This window comes from Panulirus ornatus, chromosome 43, assembly GCF_036320965.1.
Source record: "Panulirus ornatus isolate Po-2019 chromosome 43, ASM3632096v1, whole genome shotgun sequence".
NCBI lineage: Eukaryota > Metazoa > Arthropoda > Malacostraca > Decapoda > Palinuridae > Panulirus > Panulirus ornatus.
In genome coordinates this window covers 12,523,290-12,546,541 of record NC_092266.1, presented here as the reverse complement: position 1 = coordinate 12,546,541, position 23,252 = coordinate 12,523,290, and the positions used below count along the sequence as shown (strand labels likewise).

The 23,252-nt window shown below is 40.7% G+C and overlaps 2 protein-coding genes across 4 annotated transcripts in view; both read left to right on the top strand.

Annotated features, from left to right (window-relative positions):
- Uxs (UDP-xylose synthase) overlaps positions 1-5,700 on the top strand; it is a 49,061-nt gene extending 43,361 nt beyond the window's left edge. Inside the window, exons 9-10 of one of the 3 annotated variants that reach the window (XM_071686959.1) lie at positions 556-706; positions 4,590-5,700. In XM_071686959.1, the coding sequence (XP_071543060.1) occupies positions 556-705 (150 nt within the window). In that variant the 3' untranslated portion in view covers position 706; positions 4,590-5,700. Of the gene's footprint in view, positions 1-555 lie in introns of all 3 variants that reach the window. The other 2 variants (XM_071686958.1, XM_071686960.1) reach the window with 2 other exon arrangements.
- Positions 1-23,252, top strand: part of LOC139762322 (DNA repair protein XRCC3-like) — a 214,418-nt gene that overhangs the window by 64,495 nt on the left and 126,671 nt on the right. The window lies entirely within an intron of this gene.

Genomic DNA, 23,252 nt, shown 5'->3' with positions numbered 1-23,252 from the left:
CTAACCACTCCATCCATAAACAAATTAAGCAACCATGGAGACATCATGCACCCCTGCCGCAAACTGACATTCACTGGGAACCAATCACTTTCTCTGCCTACTCGTACACATGCCTTGCATCCTTAGTAAACCTTTTCACTGCATCTAGCAACTTACCTCCCACACCATATACTCTTAATATCCTCCACAAAGCATCTCTATCAACTCTGTTGATGTAGCATTACTTCTGTGAAACAAGATCAGCGCCTTACTTTTGTGTTTGGGTTGCATGCTCACTTACGGATGTGGTTATATGGGAAACGTGTGCACATGTCAGTTATCGTACTTGTATAACCTGGATTAGAACACAGTGCAGTGGATAAGTTTGAAATGTAGTGAAGATATTGGAACTTCAAGGAGAGAGCTCCTTAAGGTTTTTCATATGTTTTCCCCAATTACTTCTTTATCCATCATATGTAGATAGGAATAGCATAATGATATGAATTCATTCCATGTTTGCAACATTCACTGACACGTTAATTCATATGTTATTAAAAGAAGTTTTGCTTTTTGCAGGTATCACTCCAAGAAGGCATTAAGAAAACTGTTAATTATTTCCGTAAAGAATTAATGAGATCAAAGCACTCTGAAAGAAACTTACACAGCCCAGTAGATGCAAGTAATATCAATAAGGTTCACAAAGCTGGAGATTATAATGACTTTTAAGGTAATTACTTGAGATTTTTGTTGGATACCCTTTAAGCAGTAAACGTTTTGGTCACTTGTGATGAAGTGATAATGCATCTTTTCATTTCATTTCATGGTTAAAATTTCAGATGATGGAAATTAGTATTAGTTAACCATCTGTTTTATCTGTTTCGGAAGCGTAAATTAATGAGCGAATGCTTCAAGGGTGGTTAGGTACTATATCCCTTAGAAGGCTATGAAAATGTAGACTTTTGGTTGGAGGAAAATAGCAAACATATATGAAAATGTGTATATGTATTTTTTCTTTTTTTTTTTCCTTTTCATATTTGATTGCTATTTCCCACATCTGCGAGGTAGTAGCAGAAAACAAACGAAGAAAAACTCATTCACTTGCATATGCATATATATACACATATGCACATACACGCACAGATTCATACATATACACACATACACACACATACATATACATATACTGTAGACACGTATTTGCTCACCTTCCTGCCCCCCACCCCTCCCCACAGGAAACAGCGAAGTAGTGCCAGTAAACAGATTAAGAGTGGCCATATTTGTTCACACTCAGTGTCTGGCTCTCATGTGCGATGCACCAAAACCACAGCTCTCTATCCACATCCAGGCCCAACAGACCTTTCCATTGTTTACCCCAGACATATTTATATGTATATCAGTTTCTTGTTGATGTTCTCAACTTGTCTAATGATTCTTTGATACTGCTTAGGTAGATTATTAATAAGCTGGCTAAAGTTCATTGCAAGGGTATAACCGAACTCAAGTAGAAACCAGTAGTGCAATTCTTCTTAGGTAGATGGTAACATGGTGTTTCATGACTCGTGTCACATTCTCTAGTGCAAAGACAGTATGATATGATCTCTTTAATGTGGAGGGTTTTGCTTGACCCTATGCGCCTTCAGATATTCGAGGCCATCTACATTGAGGAGATATTCTGAATATAGATCTGCAGAGGATGATCTTGTTTTACTGAGTGCTCAATGCTTGACCTGTCCCATCAGGAGAGAGATGAGAACTGGTGATGTCATGCTGCGATATGCCCAACTAACTTGACACTGCAAGCTTTCATTGGTCAGACAAGAGAGTAGCAGCCTGATATATTCATCCATCACTGGTCAGATTTTTGTACATATACCTAGACCATACCATACTGTCCTTACAATTGAGAATGTGACATGAGTCATGAAATGTTGTGTTACTGTGTACCTAAGAAAAATTGCACTACTGGTTTCTACTTGAGTTTGGTTCTATTCTTGTTATGAACTTTGGCCAGCTTATCAGTAATCTGCCTGAGCAGTAGAAGAGAACTGTTAGACGAGTTGAAAACATCAGCAAGAAACTGATAAATGCTGAAGTAGCTGTCATATTCAATAAAATGTTTACATGTGTATGTTTTTGTATGTATGTATGTATAATCTTTTTAGTGCTTGTTTGGTATTTTCTGCATGTCTGATGGTGTGGAGCTCTAGATGGGATTGGAGGGGAAATTGTTTTGTCTTTATTAAGTTATTGCCATGTGGATATGTGTCAATATGGTGGTTGCTTAGGATGGTGGGATCTGTGAATATAGGTTGTTGATAAGTGAGCATTTTATTTTTATATGCAGATTGGTGGATTGCTATGAATTAGTCTGGATGGGAGGGAGTTCTTGAAGTTGGGTGTAATTGAGTGTCACATATGTTGATGTGAGATCGTATTGGAAGTATTTTTGTTTCACCCAAGAAAATATTTTTTTTGGTCTATAAGTTTATGTTTGATTTTGAAACTTTTGGTGACTAGACAGGTGGAGTATAGTCTAGGGAGCAGTGGATGAATGATTTGTAAAGGATTCTAAGGGATTCTTGTCCAAAACTGGTGTTGTAAGTGTTGAGAGAGCATTTAGTTTATTTCTTATTTTTCCATTTCTGTGTGGGGTTAAGAGGGTGATAGGGTATTCCTGTGGGAGATTAAATATTCTTTTATGGGCTGACTAGTGTTCAAATCGTGGGATGTAGTGCTGCATATTTGTTTTTGCAGGTGTCACAGGATTTGTGGTGATACTACAAGTTAGAGATCATCCATAATGGGACATCTGTCAACTGCAGTGACATTGGATGTAGTTAAAGTTCCTCCTTCTCTTAGGAAACCTACCTTACCCTGCTCCATGTGTGTGATACTGAACTCTGCCTGTTGCAAGTTGCTTTGCAGGTGAAGGGTCAACTTTTGCAAGGTTGTAGCATTGGAATACAGTCTCATCAAAGAATTTTTCACTCCAAAGGGGTCTGCATTTCTCTGCTACTGGAAGTGGTGCATCCTTAAGCTGCAAGAGCCTTTAGAAAGGTCCTAGGTAACACCAGGATTCTTCTATAGAAATTAGTTCTGGGGTAATTGTAATGCAGGAAACAGCGATCATATATGGAAATGAAATGTTTGAGTGACAATATGTGGTGTGAGGTGGTTTGATCAAGTAAGTAATGAAAGGGTAAGAGAGAGATGTGTGGATATAAAAAGAGTTAGGTTGAGAGAGCAGAAGAGGATGTGTTGAAATGGTTGGGTATATGGAGACAGTGAGTTAGGAAAGATTGACAAAGAGGATATATGTGTCAAAGGTGGAGAGACCAAGAAGTGGGAGACCAAATTGGAGGTGGAAGGATGGAGTGAAAACGATTTTGAGTGATTGGGTCCTGAACATACAGAAGGGTGAGAGGCATACGAGGAATAGAGTGAATTGGCACGATGTAGTATACCGGGATTGATGTACTGTCAATGGAGTGAACCAGGGCATGTGAAATGTCTGGGATAAACAATGGAAAGGTCTGTGGGGCCTGGATGTGGATAGGAAGTTGTGGTTTCGGTGCATTACACACGATAGCTAGAGACTGAGTGTGAACAATGAGGCCTTTTTTGTCTGTTTTTCTGGCACTACCTTGCTGAAGCAGGGGATAGCAATGCTGTGGGGTGGGATAACACCAGGAATGGATGAAAGCAAGCAAGTATGAGTATGTACATGTGTATATATGTATATGTCTGTGTATGTGTATATACATGTATGTATATGTGCAGGTATGGACATTTATATTTCCTCTATTAAAAAAAAAAGAGGATAAAAAACTAGCCAGAGGTATTTCCTAGCTTAGTCATACAGTGCTAAAATGTTTTTAATTGAATACTTGCTTAAGTGATCCCTGCACTTTGCTGACTTGTCTTTTTCTTATGTGCAGTACAAATAGGAAATTGCCCGCATGCACGCACACAGTTTCCAGAAAGATTAAGATGGTAGAGCACATTGCTTTCTTTTACAAAGTAGGCATGCAATGAATTGATTGGTAGTGAATCAATTACTTGTCAAAGGTGTTCAGGAATACATATTGACATAGTATTAATATTCAGTATTTTTGTTGTATTTCATACTTTTATGGGAAAGACAGCAGAATTTCTTAAAGATTCTTTTATGCAATGGATCTCAAATTGCAGTTTGGTAGAGGTATAAGAACTTTGCCAATACCAAGATTATGGGTGTTAACATTTTTTTTTCTTCGAGTGTCGTGAAATGATTGTACGTAATAGATTATTTTGACATCATTATCTATTTGTAATGTTTAATAGATAAACAAGTCACCTTTTGATTTTGAAGTTGAATGCATTTGATTTTATGTAAAGGGTTATCCTCATGGTGAAAGTTAGAGAGTGATATTATCCATGATTTTGAAAAGTAATGTAGATTATGGGGAAAATATAGGTAGAATGTTGCTTTTGTGACCAGATGCTGGTATATTTATTTGATGTTTAACCCTTTCATGGCTATATACATTGATCAAGTGTTGAATAGCAAGGTGCTGTGAACATAATCCTACACACTATTTGTAAGAACTTAAATTCAGTGTGAATTGTAGGCTCCTGTGCTTAGCCATGGATGGCCTCCCAAACAAAGGATGAGTCACTCGAGTTGCCAGAAGACTTCACTAACACACGTGTGACCACAATGGGTGGTTGTGCTCCTTTACTTGGGACTCTTCGAATCTGTGGTGCTCAGCCTTGCCCTGAGGGATTGGCTGATTTGGGAAATATATCTCTTCCTAAACTACCAATGCATTATTATCAATTCATAAAAAAGTTTTGATAATGTTTCTGCTCCCATCGTATAAATCAAAAACGATTGGAAATACATGTTTATGTAACTTGAATATGTAGGATTGGCTAATCTGGTAGGTAATGTGCATTTCTAAAACTAGGAACAGTTAAGAAAAGAGATGACTATATTTTTGTGCACCTTTTCATTTAATAAAAGACTATTTTTCACACACTGGGGAAACTGAAAAAATCTTTTGCACGCTGAAAGGGTTAAGTATTATAGTGTCTACATGGAACACAAAGTCATTGAAACACTTGTATTATTCTTGAGGTTGTGCTGAATACTGTTAAGGCATAGTTTTAGAACATAAGTAATTTATACAAAATTTTGTTTAGTATGTTAAGGAAAATTGTTAAAACCATTTCATTATAGGCCACACTGTATATATATATATCTGTTTCATATAGAATATAAGTAGATATGGTTATATTCATGTAATTTATAGACTTCAGCTATTTGCATAAATTCACATATAAATACATTTACCATATTTGATGATAATGTGTACACGTACTATTTTATTATACATTCAAATACACTCCTCTCCTGTCCAGATATTTCTTTCTCTGTGGTAGTCTCACTTAAGCTTCTGAATTTTAGTCATGATTTTCTCATCTTCATCACTTTTTTGTATTTTAAAAGTAAGATATGCTGTGAACCCATTGATCATGTAGGTGATCATGAATTGAATGTACAGGGAGTTTATCTACATATATACTTCACATATTTACATTTTAAGAGAATAATGATGAAGAGAGCAGATTTTTTTATTTTGTGTAGATTTTTCTGCATTGTTGTAGTTACTTGAAGCTCTATACATTCATCATGTTTTCTTGTAAATACTTGTAATAAAGATGCAGTTTGTTATTTCATTTAGAGATATTTTATTGGATACCCAGTCCACAGCAAAATCAATATTAACTTCCCACTGAATTGGCTTCACCCTGAGTGAATTATGTCTTGCATAGTTTTGTGTACATGGCTTCCTTAATTTGCATCATTGCCAAATGAACTCTGCTAAAGTGATTTTCATTTACCAAAAAAGTATGTTTTCTTATTGGTTTTATGTTTGAGTTTCTTTTTGGCATAGTTGATCGCTGTTTCCTGTAATGGTGAGGTAACGTCAGGAAAAGATGAACAGTCTCATTCACTCACATCAATGGTCTTGCTACCATGTGCAGTGCACCAAAATCATAGTCTTCCATTTACAAATAGGCCCCATTGACCTTTCAGTGGTTTTCCCTTATCACTTCATGTGCCATGGTTCAGCCCAGTGATGGCAGATTGCCCCATATATACCGTATTTCTCCACTTTGCTCTATTCCATGCATTCTTCAAACCCTCCTGTATGTTCAGGAACACTCAAGGCCTCTCATTTCTTTCATCTCTTCTTGGTTTCACTCTTTTTCCTGTTCCTTACTTTCCTGAAATGTATATCCTCATAGTCATCCTGTCCTCACTCATCCTTGTCATATTTCCAAACATTTACAACACCCACTCATACATACTCCTCTTTCTGTTCCTCATCTCTGGTGATTTAAAATTTATTTGATCAACCCTCCTCACATCACATCTTGTCATCAAACATTTCATTTTCACCACAATTGCCCATCCCATACATTTTTTTCAAACGCCCACCCTTTGTATCCATACAGCATTGACAGGACTGTTATAGACATCTTTATGCTTACACACTGTGAGTTCTCTTTCTGTACATTGCCCTGTGCACCCAAGACCTTTGTCCCTACACTGATCCTATGGCTTACCTCAGCTTCCATGGTTTCATTCACTGCTATATCCACTTCCAGGTTCTCTTCATTCAAACTCATCCTCAAGAAAACCTCTAGTTACTGCTAAACCTAATACCTCCATTTTATTCACATTTGCTCTCAATTTTCTCCTTTTACACTCACTTCCAAATTCAGACACCGGCTTTTGCAGTGTCTCACTGGAATCTTCTACTAGTGCCCTATCATACACAAACAACAATTGACTCCCAGGTCCCCCTTATCTCCAACAGACTGCATACCTGCTTTGCTTACTTGATAAAAATCACTGACCCTAATAGCTTTCCTCCCACTCCATGTTTTTGAAACACTTTCCACAAAAGCATCCCTATCAACCCTAGTATATCCTTTCTCCAGATTAGTAAATGCCACATACAAACCTCTTTCTCTATAAGTATTTCCCACACATTCTTCAAAGTGAACACATAATCAGCACATCCTATATCAATCCTGGAACCACATTGTTCTTCCCCAGTCTGATTATCTGTGCATGCCATCAGCCTGTCAATTACTACTTTGCCATACAACTTTTCAGGTACTCTTAACAAACTTATCTATCTGTCTATTCTACCTATATCTCTGATGCCTGTTCCCTCCAAGAACTTCCATCAAGGGGATGGCCACAGCAAAAGGGTCTCCACATATCTCTGTCCTTACGTGCCATCATCACATACACTATTCTATGCATTCTTCCACCATTTCTCTCCCTCCAGTATTTGTCCACTCTATTTCTCCTTGTCACAGGTGGTCTTCCTCTCACCAACTTCTTTTCACATTCTTTTCACATGCCCATGCCACCTCAACATATTACATTTCACCCACTCTACCAATCCACCAATTCATTCCCTTTGTATTATCTCTCATTTACCTCTTCATTCCTTTCTTCATTCCATCTAGTCATGCCACATGCTTCTCTCAAATAGCTCATTTCCACAGCCTGGATTTTCAACCTCTTTGACTCATTCCATTTCCATGTTTCAGCTGCATAGGTCAGGGTTGGGGGGACTATATTGTCCCTTAAGCCTCTCTTCTTTTCCAGTCTTACACCTCTACCCTTCATTATTTATAAAGGGACCCAATGACTTTTACCATGTACTGCTCTCTCCCTTATCTCTCCTTCCATATTAACAGACTTAGCTAAGACAGCTCTTACATACTTAAATTATATCACCTCTTACAGTCTTTCTCCCCCAATATTTAAAACAGTTTGGAACACTTTCTTTCACTCTATACGGTTTTTCATAATCTATACTTTCACTCTTTCCTTTCAAACACCATTACTGTACTTTTATTTTCATTTACCTTCTATTACCTATGCTTACACACATCATAAAACACTCTTACAGTCTTCTGTAACTCCTTGTTACTTTCTGCAAACAAAAGTATTATCCGCAAACAGGCTTGCCACTGTACCTCATTGCCACACTCCATCTCTGAACCCCCTTTCCCTAGTTTTCTTTCATCTCTCTTATCACTCTATCCATATATATATTATAAGGCTAAGGTAACTACACAGTTATGCCTCACACCCACACGTATACCAAAACTTTTGCTCAAGTCTCCATCCACTCTTACACTCTATAGAAGGTTCTCGCACCATCCAACAGTTGGCCTCCCATACCCAATATATCCTTAATACATCCCATGAAACATTGCACTCAGCTCTGTTATACACTTTCTCTAGATCCATAAAAGTTGCATACAACTTCTTACCTTTTGCTAAATACTTTTCTATAGGCTTGTTCACCACAAAAATGTTATCCACACATCCCCTATCTATCTACATTTCTGATGCCTGTTCCCTTCAGGAATCCTCCTAAGAGGGTGGCCATGCCAAAAGAATGTCCATAACTGGTTAACTCCTGTGCTGCTTTTTGGCCTTTAGTGCCTCACCCTTAATAGGCCATTGGCATAGTGTAACTGTAGTGCAAAGTTTTCAGAGGCACCTACGAACTACTACCTAATGTCCTAATGTTGGAACAGACATCCCCTACCTTTCATAAAACTTTCTTGCTCCTTGCTTATTATGTATTCAGTCACTTCCATCACTCTATCAGTCATCATTCTTACACATGCTTTTCCTAACTGGCTTATTCCCCTCTAATTGCTACATACATCCTTAGCACCTTGTACTTTGAATCAAAGAATAATAATAACTCTCACCTAATCCTCAGGCACAGCCTTCTGTTTTTATGCTGAATTACACATCAGATGCATCAACTCTGTCACTTTTTCTCCTCCATGCTTCAACATTTCAGATGTAATCCCATCCACTTCAGGTGCCTTTCCTCAGTCACCTTACCATGATCCATACACTGGAAATCCTAATTAAACAATCAACAACACAGTTACTTCATTTCTTAAGAAATTCAACTGCAGTACCATTCACTCAAGGTGCCTTGCAACATTTCATCTTATATGGAAGGCTTTCAGCACCTCTTCACTTTACACCACACCAATTGCCATGACTCATTTCATATACCTCTCCAACCTTGTCAGTAAGCACATTCAACAAAACCTTCAATGTTCCCACACCATAACCTTAACCTTTTCATTTCATCTCTGCATGTTTACCACTTCCACTGTTGCCTCCTTCACCAGCATTCCCATATGTTATCTGTTATTCTGAAATTGCTACCTTACTTTTCATATTCTTCCTGAAGTGTATTGATACTCAGTCAACCCAACTCTTATTTGCCCTATTTTTCCGATATTGCACCTTCTTATTGACCTCCTATTGACCTGCCAGTTTCATTTGTACATCTCTCTCATTCACTCTTGTTCCCTGTAATCACTAATGCCCATACACCTCTCTTTTCTCTTTCACTAGCAGCTGAATGTACTCATCCAACTACTCAAAATCCTTTTTTACCTGCCTGCCTCCTGCATGCCACTTACCTCATTTTTTTTTTTAATTCATGATTACCCCAGGACCAATTTCTGTGGGAGAGTCCTGGTGTTACCCAAAAGCTATTCAAAGTCTCCTGTAGCCAAAGGATGCACTACTTCCACTGGCAGGGAAATGTACACTCCTTTGAAGAAGGTTTTTTGATGAGACTGTACTCCCAGTGATACAGCTTCACTGAAATTTGTTACACACAGTGTAACCCCAAGCAGGAAGAGTTTAGTAATACACACACACACACACACACACAAACACACACAAACATATATATATATAATTATTTTATAACTATACTTTGTCACTATCTCCTACATTTGTGAGGTAGTGCAAGGAAACAGATTCAGATACAGCTTCATTGAAATTTGTTACACACAGTGTAACCCCAAGCAGGAAGAGTCTAGTAATACACACACACACACACACACACACACACATATGTATATTTTTTTATTACTATACTTTGCCACTGTCTCTTACGTTTGTGAGGTAGTGCAAGGAAACAGACGAGAGAATGGCCCAACCCATCCACATTCACATGTATATACATAAACGCTCACACACGCACAAATGCATATCTATACATTTCAACGTATGCTTACATATACATACATAGACATAAACATATAGACACATGTACATATTCATACATGCTATCTTCATCCATTCCCACCGCCACCCTGCCACACATGAAATGGCACCCCCCTCCCCCCGCGTGTGTGCGAGGTAGCTCTAGGAAAAGACAACAAAGGCCACATTTGTTCACACTCGGTCTCTACCTGTCATTTATAATGCACTGAAACGACAGCTCCCTTTCCACATTCAGGCCCCACAAAACTTTCCATGGTTTACCCCAGACGCTTCACATACCCTGGTTCAATCCATTGACAGCACATCCAACCCCGGTATACCACATCGTTCCAATTCACTCTATTCCTTGCACGCCTTTCACCCTCCTGTATGTTTAGGCCCCGATCGCTCAAAATCTTTTTCACTCCATCCTTTCACCTCCAATTTGGTCTCCCACTTCTCCCTGTTCCATCCACCTCTGACACATATATCCTGTTTGTTAATCTTTCCTCACTCATTCTCTCTATTGACCAAACCATTTCAATACACCCTCTTCTGCTCTCTCAACCACACTCTTTTTATTACCACACATCTCTCTTACTCTTTCATTACTTACTCGATCAAACCACCTCACACCACATATTATCCTCAAACATCTCATTTCCAACACATCCACCCTCCTCTGTACACCCCTATCTATAGCCCATGCCTCAACCATACAACATTGTTGGAACCACATTCCTTCAAACATACCCATTTTTTCTCTCCAAGATAACTTTCTCGCCTTCAACACATTCTTCAACGCTCCCAGAACCTTTGCCCCCTCCCCCACCCTGTGACTTACTTCCACTTCCATGGTTCCATCCGCTGTCAAATCCACTCCCAGATATCTAAAACACTTCACTTCTTCCAGGTTTTTTCCTTTGAAACTTACTTCCCAATTTACTTGTCCCTCAACCCTATTAAACCCAATAACCTTGCTCTATTCACATTTACTCTCAGCTTTCTTTTTTCACACACTTTGCCAAACTCAGTCACCAACTTCTGCAGTTTCTCACCTGAATCAGCCACTAGTGCTATATCATCAAACAACAACTGACTCACTTCCCAAGCCCTCTCATCCACAACAGACTGCATACTTGCCCCTCTCTCCAAAACTCTTGCGTTCACCTCCCTAACCACCCCATCCATGAACAAATTAAACAACCATGGAGACATCATGCACCCCATGCTGCAAACTGACATTCACTGGAAACCAGTCACTTTCCTCTCTTCGTACTCGTACACATGACTTACAAATATATTTTATTTATTCATTTTTATTTTTATTATGCTTTGTTGCTGTCTTCCGCGTTAGTGAGGTAGCGCAAGGAAACAGAATGGCGCGACCCACCCACATACACATGTATATACATAAACACCCACACACCCACATATACATACCTATACATTTCAATGTATACATACATATACATACACAGACATAAACATATATACACATGTACATATTCATACTTGCTGTCTTCATCCAATCCCGTCACCACCCCGACACACATGAAAAACAGCACCCCCGTTCCCCCTGTGCATGTGAGGTAATGCTAGGAAAAGACAACAAAGGCCACATTCGTTCACACTCAGTCTCTACCTGTCATTTGTAATGCACCGAAACCACAGCTCCCTTTCCACATCCAAGCCCCACAAAACTTTTCATGGTTTACCCCAGTTGCTTCACATGCACTGATTCAACCCTCTTGCATTCACCTCCCTAACAACCCCATCCATAAACAAATTAAACAACCATGGAGACATCATGCACCCCTGCCGCAAACTGACATTCACTGGGAACCAATCACTTTCATCGCTTCCTACTTGTACGCATGCCTTACATCCTTAGTAAAAACTTTTGACTGCTTCTAGTTACTTACCTCCCACACCATATACTCTTAATACCTTCCACGGAGCATCTCTATCATCTCTATCTTATGCCTTCTCCAGATTCATAAATACTACATACACATCCATCTGTTTTCCCAAGTCTCCAAACCTGCCACCTTGCTGGCTTTCATCTCTCGCAAAGCTTTCACTACCCCTTCTTTGTTTACCAGACCATTTTCCCTGACCCTCTCACTTTGCACTCCACCTCGACCAAAACACCCTATATTTGTCACTCTATCATCAAACACATTCAACAAACCTTCAAAATACTCACTCCATCTCCTTCTCACTTCACTAGTACTTGTTATTACCTCCCCATGTGTCCCCTTCTCGGATGTTCCCATTTGTTCTCTTGTCTTACGCACTTTATTTACCTCCTTCCAAAACATCTTTTTATTCTCCCGAAGATTTAATGATACTCTCTCACCCCAACTCTCATTTGACCTCTTTTTCACCTCTTGCACCTTTCTCTTGACCTCCTGCTTCTTTCTTTTATACATCTCTCAGTCATTTGCACTACTTCCCTGCAAAACTCGACCAAATGCCTCTCTCTTCTCTTTCACTAACAATCTTACTTCATCCCACCACTCACTACCCTTTCTAATCTGCCCACCTCCCACCTTTCTCATGCCACAAGCATTTTTTGCACAAGCCATCACTGCTTCCCTAAATACATCCCATTCCTCTCCCACTCCGCTTACATCACTTGCTCTCACCTTCTTCCATTCTGCACTCAATCTCTCCTGGTACTTCCTTACACAAATCTCCTTTCCAAGCTATGGGAGGTGAGTTTGAATGGTGAAAAACTGGAGGAAGTGAAGTGTTTTAGATATCTGGGAGTGGATCTGTCAGCGGATGGAACCATGGAAGCGGAAGTGGATCATAGGGTGGGGGAGGGGGCGAAAATTCTGGGAGCCTTGAAGAATGTTTGGAAGTTGAGAACATTATCTCAGAAAACAAAAATGGGTATGTTTGAAGGAATAGTGGTTCCAACAATGTTGTATGGTTGTGAGGCGTGGGCTATGGATAGAGTTGTGCGCAGGAGGGTGGATGTGCTGGAAATGAGATGTTTGAGGGCAATATGTGGTGTGAGGTGGTTTGATCGAGTAAGTAATGTAAGGGTAAGAGAGATGTGTGGTAATAAAAAGAGTGTGGTTGAGAGAGCAGAAGAGGGTGTTTTGAAATGGTTTGGTCACATGGAGAGAATGAGTGAGGAAAGATTGACCAAGAGGATATATGTGTCAGAGGTGGAGGGAATGAGGAGAAGTGGGAGACCAAATTGGAGGTAGAAAGATGGAGTGAAGAAGATTTTGAGTGATCGGGGCCTGAACATGCAGGAGGGTGAAAGGCGTGCAAGGAATAGAGTGAATTGGAACGATGTGGTATACTGGGGTCGACGTGCTGTCAATGGATTGAACCAGGGCATGTGAAGCGTCTGGGGAAACCATGGAAAGTTCTGTGGGGCCTAGATGTAGAAAGGGAGCTGTGGTTTCGGTGCATTATTACATGACAGCTAGAGACTTGAGTGTGAACGAATGTGGCCTTTGTTGTCTTTTCCTAGCGCTACCTCACACACATGAGGGGGGAGGGGGTTGTTATTCCATGTGTGGCGGGGTGGCAATGGGAATAAGTGGAGGCAGACTATGAATTATGTACATGTGTATATATGTATATGTCTGTGTGTGTATATATATGTGTACATTGAGATGCATGTGGACGTGTATGTATATACATGTGTATGTGGGTGGGTTGGGCCATTTCTTTCGTCTGTTTCCTTGCGCTACCTCGCTAACGCGGGAGACAGCGACAAAGCAAAACAAAATAAAATTAGAATATATATATATATATATATATATATATATATATATATATATATATATATATATATATATATATCTTTTTCTTTCTTTCATACTATTTGCCATTTCCCGCATTTAGCGAGGTAGCGTTAAGAACAGAAGACTGGGCCTTTGAGGGATAATCCTCATCTGGCCTCCTTGTCTGTTCCTTCTTTTGGAAATTTAAAAACAAAAAAAACAAGAGGGGAGGAATTCCAGCCCTCCGTTCCCTTCCCTTTTAGTCGCCTTCTACGACACTTCGATACATGGGAAGTATTCTTTCTCCCCTATCCCCAGGGATAATATATATTTATTTATTTATTTTATTTTGCTTTGTCGCTGTCACCCGCGTTTGCGAGGTAGCGCAAGGAAACAGACGAAAGAAATGGCCCAACCCACCAACATACACATGTATATACATACACGTCCACCCATGCAAATATACATACCTTTACATCTCAATGTACACATATATATACACACACAGACATATACATATATACGCATGTACATAATTCATACTGTCTGCCTTTATTTATTCCCATTGCCACCTCGCCACACATGGAATAACATCCCCCTCCCCCATCATGTGTGCGAGGTAGTGCTAGGAAAAGACAACAAAGGCCCTATTCGTTCACACTCAGTCTCTAGCTGTCATGTAATAATGCCCGAAACCGCAGCTCCCTTTCCACATCCAGGCCCCACAGAACTTTCCATGGTTTACCCCAGACGCTTCACATTCCCTGATTCAATCCATTGACAGCACGTTGACCCCGGTATACCACATCGATCCAATTCACTCTATTCCTTGCCCGCTTTTCACCCTCCTGCATGTTCAGGCCCCTATCACTCAAAATCTTTTTCACTCCATCTTTCCACCTCCGGTTTGGTCTCCCACTTCTTCTTGTTCCCTCCACCTCCGACACATATATCCTCTTGGTCAATCTTTCCTCACTCATTCTCTCCATGTGCCCAAACCTTTTCAAAACACCCTCTTCTGCTCTCCCAACCACACTCTTTTTATTTCCACACATCTCTCTTACCCTTACATTACTTACTCGATCAAACTGCCTCACACCACATATTGTCCTCAAACATCTCATTTCCAGCATATCCACCCTTCTGCGCACAACTCTATCCATAGCCCATGCCTCGCAACCATACAACATTGTTGGAACCACTATTCCTTCAAACATAGCCATTTTTGCTTTCCGAGATAATGTTCTCGACTTCCACACATTCTTCAAGGCTCCCAGGATATATATATATATATATATATATATATATATTTTTTTTTTTTTTTTTTTTTTTTTTTTTTTTTTTTTTTATACTTTGTCGCTGTCTCCCGCGTTTGCGAGGTAGCGCAAGGAAACAGACGAAAGAAATGGCCCAACCCCCCCCCATACACATGTACATACACACGTCCACACACGCAAATATACATACCTACACAGCTTTCCATGGTTTACCCCGGACGCTTCACATGCCTTGATTCAATCCACTGACAGCACGTCAACCCCTGTATACCACATCGCTCCAATTCACTCTATTCCTTGCCCTCCTTTCACCCTCCTGCATGTTCAGGCCCCGATCACACAAAATCCTTTTCACTCCATCTTTCCACCTCCAATTTGGTCTCCCTCTTCTCCTCGTTCCCTCCACCTCCGACACATATATCCTCTTGGTCAATCTTTCCTCACTCATTCTCTCCATGTGCCCAAACCATTTCAAAACACCCTCTTCTGCTCTCTCAACCACGCTCTTTTTATTTCCACACATCTCTCTTACCCTTACGTTACTTACTCGATCAAACCACCTCACACCACACATTGTCCTCAAACATCTCATTTCCAGCACATCCATCCTCCTGCGCACAACTCTATCCATAGCCCACGCCTCGCAACCATACAACATTGTTGGAACTACTATTCCTTCAAACATACCCATTTTTGCTTTCCGGGATAATGTTCTCGACTTCCACACATTTTTCAAGGCTCCCAAAATTTTCGCCCCCTCCCCCACCCTATGATCCACTTCCGCTTCCATGGTTCCATCCGCTGACAGATCCACTCCCAGATATCTAAAACACTTCACTTCCTCCAGTTTTTCACCATTCAAACTCACCTCCCAATTGACTTGACCCTCAACCCTACTGTACCTAATAACCTTGCTCTTATTCACATTTACTCTTAACTTTCTTCTTCCACACACTTTACCAAACTCCGTCACCAGCTTCTGCAGTTTCTCACATGAATCCGCCACCAGCGCTGTATCATCAGCGAACAACAACTGACTCACTTCCCAAGCTCTCTCATCCCCAACAGACTTCATACTTGCCCCTCTTTCCAAAACTCTTGCATTTACCTCCCTAACAACCCCATCCATAAACAAATTAAACAACCATGGAGACATCACACACCCCTGCCGCAAACCTACATTCACTGAGAACCAATCACTTTCCTCTCTTCCTACACGTACACATGCCTTACATATATATATATATATATATATATATATATATATATATATATATATATATATATATATATATATCCCTGGGGATACGGGATTAAGAATACTTCCCACGTATTCCCTGCGTGTTGTAGAAGGCGACTAAAAGGGGAGGGAGCGGGGGGATGGAAATCCTCCCCTCTCGATTTTTTTTAATTTTCCAAAAGAAGGAACAGAGGGGGCCAGGTGAGGATATTCCAAAAAAGGCCCAGTCCTCTGTTCCTAACGCTACCTCGCTAACGCGGGAAATGGCGAATAGTTTAAAAGAAAGAATATATATATATATATATATATATATATATATATATATATATATATATATATATATATTCCTCTGTTCTTAACGCTACCTCGCTATCGCGGGAAATGGCGAATAGTATGAAAAAAAAAAAATATATATATATATATATATATATATATATATATATATATATATATATATATATATATATACTATTCGCCATTTCCCGCGTTAGCAAGGTAGCGTTAAGAACAGAGGACTGGGCCTTTGAGGTAATATCCTCATCTGGCCCCCTTCTCTGTTCCTTCTTGGAAAAAAAAAAGGGGGGGGGGGAGGATTTCCAACCCCCGCTCCCTTCCCTTTTAGTCGCCTTCTACGACACGCAGGGAATACGTGGGAAGCATTCTTTCTCTCCTATCCCCAGGATATATATATATATATATATATATATATATATATATATATATATATATATATATATATATATATATATATATAATTCATTTTTTCCTGGGTTAGCTAGGTAGCAAAATATTAACCCGTTCCGGACAGGATAATATTTTCTGCCTCGCTAACGCGGAAACGACGATCAAGTATAATGATTATACATACACACACACACACACACACACACAGACAAGCCATTTCCCGCGTAAGCGATTTAGCGTTAAGAACAGATGACTGAACTTTAGTCGGAAAAATTCCATACTTGACTCCTTGCTTTGTTTCTTTTTGTGGAAGTAATACAGGAAGGGAGGATTTCCACCAACCTGCTCCCTGTTCTAAGTCGCCTTCTACGACATGTAGGGAATACGCGTGCAGTATTCTTTCTCCCTCAACCCCAGGTAAATTATATATATATATATATATATATATATATATATATATATATATATATATATATATATATATATATGTATATATATATATATATATATATATATCAGTAGGACGAAGGGCTAGCTGGCGGCATTTGAGGCTAAGCAGCGGTGTATGAACCTTGTAAACAACACGGGGCTCTCCATTGGTGTTTTAAGGTTAAGAAACGGGGTATGGGCAACATTGCTTCTGTATTCAAAGGTAAGGGAACCCATGTTCCTACTTCTACTAACTTTACATAGTCTTCCTTAACAGTGACCTTTGTCATTCCTGCTTAACTCCATTTCCCAATTCCTGTTCCCAATGAAACTGTTTAGCTCTGTTAATTTCCCATGATTACATATCTTTTGGGTATGGTTTCATCTTAATTCTTTGAAAAGTCCTCAGCTCTCACACGATCAAACTCAGGCATTACGTGATTACTGCCCAGTTGGTGTGAGGCTAGTAAAGCAAACATAAAGCTAGCAAGTAATATATAGATCTAGTAAGGAGTTTGTAGAGCTATCAAATAGCGTTTGATGTTAGCAAGGAGCTCGTAAAGGTAGCAGCTGGTGTGTATGGTAAGCAAGGGGCAAGCCAGCAAATGGTGTGTAACACTAGAAAGGGACAAGTTTAACTAACGAGTAGCGAATAGGCCTGACAAGAAGCATGTAAAGCCACTAAGGAGCGTTCATTGCTAGTAAGGAGTAAGGAAAGCCAGCAAGTGGCGTGTGAGGTTAACAAACACTGCTGAGGCTCATGAGTATTAAAAGGTGGTAGCACAAAGCCCATGGCGGCCACTTGGCTGCCTCTGTGGCCGCTCCCTTCATACTCATTACTACTCCTCAAACTTGTCTCGTCTGACTTCCTCATAACGTATCTCATCAGTTGGCACCAATTTCCTCCTGCCGGGCCGCCTATGTTTTCATGCCTAACCCACGGCGCATCTCGTCGCTCATAAAAACTTTGTAATGACACGACGTATTTTTAGCAGTATTGTTTGAGGAAGTTTTTAATGTATATCAGTATAATGAAAGCAAAGACCATTGTACGAAGTAAAAAGGTGGTTACTTACCAAATTTTACTTCTAGCTATGGATATGGGTTACTGTATACCCGACCAAACTTGACACCTCCAGAACCCCCATTTATCCCTTTTTTAGTAGTTATGCACAAAATCTTCTTTAACTTCTAATTCGAATATATGACTGCCTGCTGTAACTAACTATGAAGATATCCCACCTACTGTGAGCACAAATGAACTTTTTAGCATACGACATCAGCAGCTGGAGACTTCCAGCATATAGTAAGGCAAGGAATCCACGTAAATATCTCAGGTATCGCAGGAGAGCGGGTCGGGCTCCGCTTAAACCTAAAGCAAGCACGTCTTTAGCGGTGTGGTATGGCTCATCGCCTTAAATGTTTTTGGTTTTATTTGGGGAAACTGTTTAGCCTTCCGATGTGCTTCATTTGGATACCACTTAAAGTAGGGTTGATTGTAGATTAAGTCTGGTGCAAATCATTTTGGATGACAATCTCCAGTCTTCAGTAGGCCTTTAAGATGGCAGGGATATATTTGAAACAAAGTTCTGATGCATCAGTAGCCCACGTTTTAACTTTCCACAGTTTCTCCTTAAGAGCATCGCAGAAAAGCGATATTTCGAGACCTTGATGGCATTTTCGCGTACCCAGGGAAATGATACTATCATTTACCCGCCAGATGGTTGGCTGGAGGGCAGGGGTCGGGGAGGGCAGCACTGTTCCTGTCCTCGTCGTCTCATGATTAACAAAAGGAACTGTTTTTCCATCCCTTATGGTGATCCCACTATCGATATATATTACTATATAGGAGCACAGGTTTCGTGACGTGGTACAGTAGATGTGGAGGATGCAATTGCCACACGTGACGTGGTAGTGAGCAGCACTCTACAATATTCGTGGGAAAAATAAGATTACATTTTACGACCTGGTTAGCTCGAGGTGTCGAGAATTATGAGTGGAGACTGTCAGTGGTAACTCATCATCTGGTATTAGATATATGATGTTATATCAGTGCACTGCTGGCCGCAAGGTATTTCTAAAAAGCCACCATGCTACGTTAAAGCAATAATGATTTATCTCGCCTATCCTCATTAGAATGATTCTGTTGTTCAGTTTATGCCTTATATCCTTTGGCCTTATAAATGATTTACATTGTTGTCCTTGTTTCTCCATGGAATTCTATAGAGGCTGCAACCTACATTATGATTGTTGGAAGTATTTTTTGGTAGAGTAGCATATCAAGTGTCACACGTTGTCACCTCAGACACCCAAGTGACGACAGTAACACTAGACGGGATCCCTTTGCTTATTCCTTCAAATCCTTCAAAATGGTGGTGTGTTAAATCATCGGACTCAAACGTGTAATTGAAACACTAAACTAACTTCAGTTGGGTTCACTGATTATTTTCGGCCTCCTGAAAGTTTCTGAATATTAACTCAGCACCTGGGAATGCCGAATCATATATAACATTTTCTGACAACGGATGTAGACTAGCGGCTGATTTTGGTTAGCTGCGTTTACTGAAGTTACTGGAGTGTGAGGGGCAAGTGTCCAAGCTTTATGAAAGACCAGTGCGTTTCTGCGGCGTAGTCATAAATTTCCCATTGCAAAATGTTAAACATTTACTCATCACACTCAAACCAAACTATGATTCGTAGAGAGATCGATAGGCGAGTTGATGGTACAACAGTCTCTCTCTGTTGCCCAGATACTGTGGTGGACTGAATTAATCAAGTTTATGGTTGCGAAGTGATCAATAAAAGTCCCTATATCACCGTCTACTGGCACTTGTGACCAAACACTGGCAAATCATCCACTGCTTCCCAGTTCCACCAGTGGACGATAGTGCTTCCAGTACAGTCTGCTGCTGCATCTTAAAGCAAGTCGGATTAATTTCCCGTGACGTAGAAATCATAAAAGGGGAAACAGTAACCTGTATACCTCGTGATCTTTTTAATCCAGGATGAGGAATCGCTGAATTCCCAAACCAGGCGGGTGAACTGTTGCACCATCTTAATGGTATACCAGTCATGAAAATGAATACCACTCGCCCATCCTTTACCCACATGAGACTCTGAGCTACCAATAAAGAGGTTCACAGTGCCGCGTTAAGGAAAGAAGGGCAGGCCCCTGGGTCCAGTAGCTATCGATGAATATCGTTATTATACTTAATCGCTGTCTCCCGCGTTAGCGAGGTAGCGCAAGGAAACAGACGAAAGAATGGCCCAACCCACTCACATATACAAACGCCCACACACGCTTTATACATACCTATACATTTCAACGTATACATACACAGACATAAACATATATAGACATGTACATATACTTGCTGCCTTCATCCATTTCGTCGCCACCCCGCCACACATAAAACAGCACCCTCCTCCCTCCACGCGCGCGCGAGGTAGCACTAGGAAAAGACATCAAAGGCCACATTCGTTCACACTCTGTCTCTAGCTGTCATGTGTAATGCACCAAAGCCACGGTTCCCTTTCCACATCCAGGCCCCACAAAACTTTCCATGGTTTACTCCAGACCCTACACATGTCATGGTTCAATCCATTGACAGCACGTCAACCCCGGTATACCACATCGTTCCAGTTCACTCTATTCCTTGCACGCCTTTCACCCTCCTGAATGTTCAGGCCCCAATCGCCCACAATCTTTTTCACTCCATCCATCCATCTCCAATTTGGTCTCCTACGTCCCATCGTTCCCTCCACCTCTGGCATGTCCTCTGTGTCAATCTTTCCTCACTCATTCTCTCCATGTGACCAAACCATTTCAATACACCCACATCTGCTCTCTCAACCACACTCTTTTTATTACCACCCATCTCTCTTACCCTTTCACTACTTACTCGATCAAACTACCTCTTACATATTGTCCTCAAACATCTCATTTCCAACACATTCACCCTCCTCCGCACAACCTTATCTATAGCCCATGCCTTGCAACCATATAACATTGTTGGAACCACTATTCCTTCAAACATACCCATTTTTGCTCTCCGAGATAACGTTCTTGCCTTCCACACATTCTTCAGCGCTCCCAGAGCCTTCGCTACCTCCCCCACCGTGTGACTCACTTCCACTTCCATGGTTCCAGCTGCTGCTAAATCCACTCCCAGATAAGTAAAATACTTCACTTCCTCCAATTTTTTTCCATGCAAACTTACCACCCAGTTAACTTGTCCCTCAACCCTACTGAACCTAATAACCTTGCTCTTATTCACATTTACTCTCAGCTTTCTTCTTTCGCACACTTTACCAAACTCAGTCACCTACTTCTGCAGTTTCTCACCCGAATCAGCTACCAGCGCTGTATCATCAGCGAACAACAACTGTCTCACTTCCCAAGCCCTCTCATCCACAACAGACTGCATACTTGCCCCTCTCTCCAAAACTCTTGCAGTCACCTTCCTAACAACCCCATCCATAAACAAATTAAACAGCCATGGAGACATCACGCACCCCTGCCCCAAACCGACTTTCACCGGGAAGCAATCACTTTCCTCTCTTCCTACTCGTACACATGGATATATATATATATATATATATATATATATATATATATATATATATATATATATATATATATATATATTATTTATATATTATACTTAGTCGCTGTCTCCCGCGTTAGCAAGGTAGCTCAAGGAATCAGACGAAAGAATGGCCCAACCCACCCAAATACACATGTATATACATAAACACCCACAAACGCACATATCATACCTGTACATTTCAACGTATACATACTTATACATACACAGACATAAACATATATACACATGTACATATTCACACTTGCCGCATTCATCCATTCCCATCGCCACCCCATCACACATGAAAAACAGCAACCCCCTCCCCCACGCGCGCGTGCCCGCAAGGTAACGCTAGGAAAAGACAACAATGGCCACATTCGTTCACGCTCAGTCTCTACCTGTCATGTATAATGCACCGAAACCACAGCTCCCTTTCCACATACTGGCCCCACAGAACTTTCCATGGTTTACCCCAGACGCTTCACGTGCCCTGGTTAAATTCATTGACAGCATGTCGGCCCTGGTATACCACATCGTTCCAGTTCACTCTATTTATTGCACGTCTTTTACCCTCCTGTATATTCAGGCCCGGATCGCTCAAAATCTTTTCCAATCCATCATTCCACCTCCAAATTGGTCTCCCACTTCTCGTTCCCCCCACCTCTGACACATGTATCCTCTTGGTCAATCTTTCCTCACTCATTTTCTCCATGTGACCAAACATTTCAATACACCCTCTTCTGCTCTCTCAACCACACTCTTTTCATTACCACACATTTCTCTTACCCTTTCATCACTTACTCGATCAACCACCTCACACCAAATAATGTCCTCAAACATCTCATTTCCAACACATCCACCCTCCTCCGCGCAACCCTGTCTATAGCCCATGCCTGGCAACCATGTACCATTGTTGGAACCACTATTCCTTTAAACATACCCATTTTTGCTCTCCGAGATAACATTCTCGCCTTCCACGTGTTCTTCAACGCTCCCAGAACCTTTGCCCCCTCCCCCGCCCTGTGACTCACTTCCGCTTCCGTGGTTCCATCCGCTTCTAAATCCGCTCCCAGATATCTATAACACTTCACTTCCTCTAGTTTTTCCCCATTCAAACTTACCTCCCAATTAACTTGCCCCTCAACCCTACTGTACCTAATAACCTTGCTCTTATTCACATTTACTCTCAGCTTT